Genomic DNA, 3,662 nt, shown 5'->3' with positions numbered 1-3,662 from the left:
AAAAATAATGGTGGCCGTTATAAAAGTTAAGAAAATTTAAATGTATGAAATTAAATTAATTTTGGCATTAATTTCTCAAATGATCGAAATTTCTAAATATTTAAATTAATTATTTGAAATTTTATGTATTTTCTTTAATTAACTTGTGTGTATTTATTATGGTATACATAGAATTTTTATAGGATGTTTTTCAAATTTTTAATAAAAATAAATAATCTAAATCCAAACTGTGTATAAACAAATAAAAAATAATAAAATCTAAAATATAGATATCTTAAATTTAGATTTAAGTAAATAAACCAAAAATAAATTTAAACATATTTAATGATTATCTATCATAGTTTATATTATCTTTACAACTAAATTTAATAAAATTTAATATATCTTGAAATACCTATTTATAAATTAATTAATGCAATATATTAAAACTTGTATATATAATACAGAAAAAAGGTAATACTTAGTAAAGTAATACTGATCAGTTACAAAGTTTACAATAAATTTATTTAAAAGAATGAAATACGCGTTAAAAATGAAGTACAATATTTTATGGCGAAAATTTCAGAGAGAAACATCATCACAGCCGTTAATTCTATTAGTTGCTAATAATGTAAAATCGTGCAATCAAAATATTGAAACACTCGTTTAAAGAGCAAAATTATGTAAGTATACGAATAAAATATTCTATCTACAACAATAATGTACTAAAAAATAATACAAATATATTTTGATATTCACAAAATTATTTCAAATATTAAAGCATGTATAGAAATAACAAAATCATTTGTTTGCAGTATTGTATTATTTGTTACTCCCGTGAGGGACTTAGAAAGAAAAGATAAAAATAATCTCATGGTTCGAAAGAAATACTCTTGTCTGAGACTTAATACTACTTTTTTAATTCCAGCATTCGTAAATATAGAATACCTTTGTACATATATGTTAAGTGGCTATTGCTGTTTCCAACAGGTAATGCGTTATTCTATAAAGTACGAATTCAACGTATGTTGTATTGTGACGATTGCATATTTTGCAAATACAAGATGATTCTGGGGGTTGTAAATTGCATCAGAAACTAAAATTGCTGCGCTTCATCATACTGTTTAGATGTCGTTTTCTCACAATACTGACCATTGCCAAATCCGCACTTTATCACGTACACTGCGCATATTAAACGAATTTACACATTAAACGAATATGATTTTATTTACATTTGAGCGACAAATACACAATGGTTGTTCTATCGAATCGCAATAATACTACATATTTTTATGGATGATGCCAAAAAAACATATCAATACGAAAATTTATCGATATACAGTAAACACAACTTGTATATCCCATCGAGAATGATGACCGATATTTTTTATAGCGGAACATGCGTTATGTTATCATACTTATACACAGACGCAACAATCGTAATCCAGTATTTGGCTACAATTGCTTAAGAAAATAATATGAGAGTTTTCAATTTTTTGAAAATCTATTTCGTGTAAAATAATGATCATATTTCTCATAAAGATTCGAAAACATACGTAAAAACTTGAGAAATGCGAATTATGTACACAATGTAAAATGTCGATCGTGGAACTATGATTTTTAATTTTATACGGTTTTTTCATACTCCGTTTTATGATGTTTAATTTCACGTTAACGTGAAGCAAATAATATATTTAATATTTACCCTAGAAAATTGTTTACAACGAAGTGAGAGATAAAGATAAAATATGTAAACTCTACATTTATCTAATTAGATCTCATCATTGCAATAGATTAATAATATTAATCAAAAATAGTTACCCTTAAGCAACATTCCTGTACAAGATGTTCTATTGTAGTAATAGTAATTGTTCCATGATCAGTGCAAACTTCGTCCTTGCACTTAAACTATATTAAAAGAAATGATTACAAGAGAGCATGTAAGAATAAGTTTTTGACTTTCTCTAGTAAAACTTGAGATCAGCATGTACAGGAATATTTTCTACATAATAAGAATAAAATTAAATGTCTGTTAATAAATAAATAGTAAAGACGCATGTTGAAGAATGTGATGCTTACTGGAAGACGGTATTAGAGTCTGACTGTAAGAGATTTATTCTTTTATTCTCTTAGATGGAAATTACAAGAGTACAGTTGTAATATTTCACTAATTAAATTCACCAATTGTGTAATAAAAATTATAAAAACCAATTAAAAGATTATTTTATAAAAAAATTACTACATTAAAATTTTGCAAGAATTGTCTATTGTCAAAAAACCAATAATATAAGAACAGTAAAATACAAGAGCTAAAAAGACACTTTGTACAGAAGCAATCACAAGTTAATACTGAACAAGCAACCATAGAAAAATCAAAATTAAAAATTTTGTAAATGTGTGCAACTGTATTCATTAATTTCCTCTCCAACGTGAACCACCACTCATATTAAAGTGCTGAACAACAAATTTGCGTGTTCATACAAAATCTTCAAGTTTTCTTTCTTTCAAATTCATGCGATATATCATTTTCGATAAGGGTTTCAGCCAAAATAATATATTTATTCGCAATTTGATACTCAGCACTCTAATAATGCGGTTTCTTTTTAATTTATACAGAAACAATCGTTAAACAATGATTAACGTATAAGACAGGTAGCACAAATACGTTGAGGCCCGATGCAGTCATCGTGACAAAACGCGCCACACTGTCGACATATTACCATAGCACCTCGCATATTACATTCACAAGGGGGCGGTGGATCACCACCCATAATCATACCGGGTGCTCCAGGTTCGGCGCCACCTCCTCCTCTACCATCAGTGCCCCTTGCTTTCAATGTTACGGCCTGATGTGAACCCTCTCCTGCACTGGCTGGTCTGCCACGTACTAAATGTACTCCAACACCCATTCCAGCAATTTGAGGTGGCAGAGGGGGAGCAGATGATGCTCTTGGGGCACTATCTCCAACTCCTGTTCTCTGCACCAATATATATTGACCCAATCCACCTGTTGTTGTGGATCCTAATTGTGCTACAGTATTGCTTTCTGGAACCTAAAAATGTTATTTAGTTGAAAAATAATTTTCCTGATTTTAAATAGTAATTTAAATTTATAATTCTTCCACAAGAGGAGAATTAAATTACTATATTTGGTTACAGTAAGTAACACATGGCATCACCCTAGTAACTTTATTAATGTCTTTCCTTTTACCTTTGTCCTTCCAATTAAAAAAAAAAAAAAAAAGAAAAAGAAAAAACATCTTATGAAATATATCATTCACATATTTTTTTCATTGTTACTTATTTTAATAATGTTCTGTCTTCTCTGAATTTGAGGATCGCGATATTGTTATACTACTTTTAGAAACTCAAAACTATTAAGTAGATTTATTTATTTAGGTACCTGTATGATACAGTGATCATCACAAGCCACCCGCAAGATTAGCACTGTACACACAGAAAAATATCAAATAATATATGATACAAACTTGAGTTTCTACTTTATATGAATTTTTCAAATGTAAGATAAAATTTTAAATAAATAAAAATGAACATAATCATATTCATTATGTTTGATATATATTTTAATTTAATCACATTGCAGATGCTTATAATTTATATGCAATATATATTGTAATACAAGAAATAATAAAATAAATATAAGTTATAGATATTTTTTATAT

General features: G+C 27.8%; 1 protein-coding gene across 2 annotated transcripts in view; it reads right to left on the bottom strand.

Moving 5' to 3' along the window:
- Positions 1–2,577: 2,577 nt before the first annotated feature.
- Positions 2,578–3,662, bottom strand: part of Asx (transcriptional regulator additional sex combs) — a 6,704-nt gene continuing 5,619 nt past the window's right edge. The window contains exon 7 of one of the 2 annotated variants that reach the window (XM_017906613.1): positions 2,578–3,032. In XM_017906613.1, coding sequence (XP_017762102.1) covers positions 2,616–3,032 — 417 coding nt within the window. In that variant the 3' untranslated portion in view covers positions 2,578–2,615. Of the gene's footprint in view, positions 3,033–3,382; positions 3,427–3,662 lie in introns of those variants that run through there. The other variant, XM_017906614.1, reaches the window with a different exon arrangement.

This window comes from Eufriesea mexicana, unplaced genomic scaffold (genome assembly GCF_001483705.2).
Source record: "Eufriesea mexicana isolate 0111107269 unplaced genomic scaffold, ASM148370v2 scaffold5767, whole genome shotgun sequence".
Classification (NCBI taxonomy): Eukaryota; Metazoa; Arthropoda; class Insecta; order Hymenoptera; family Apidae; genus Eufriesea; species Eufriesea mexicana.
This window is presented reverse-complemented; position numbering and strand designations above follow the sequence as displayed.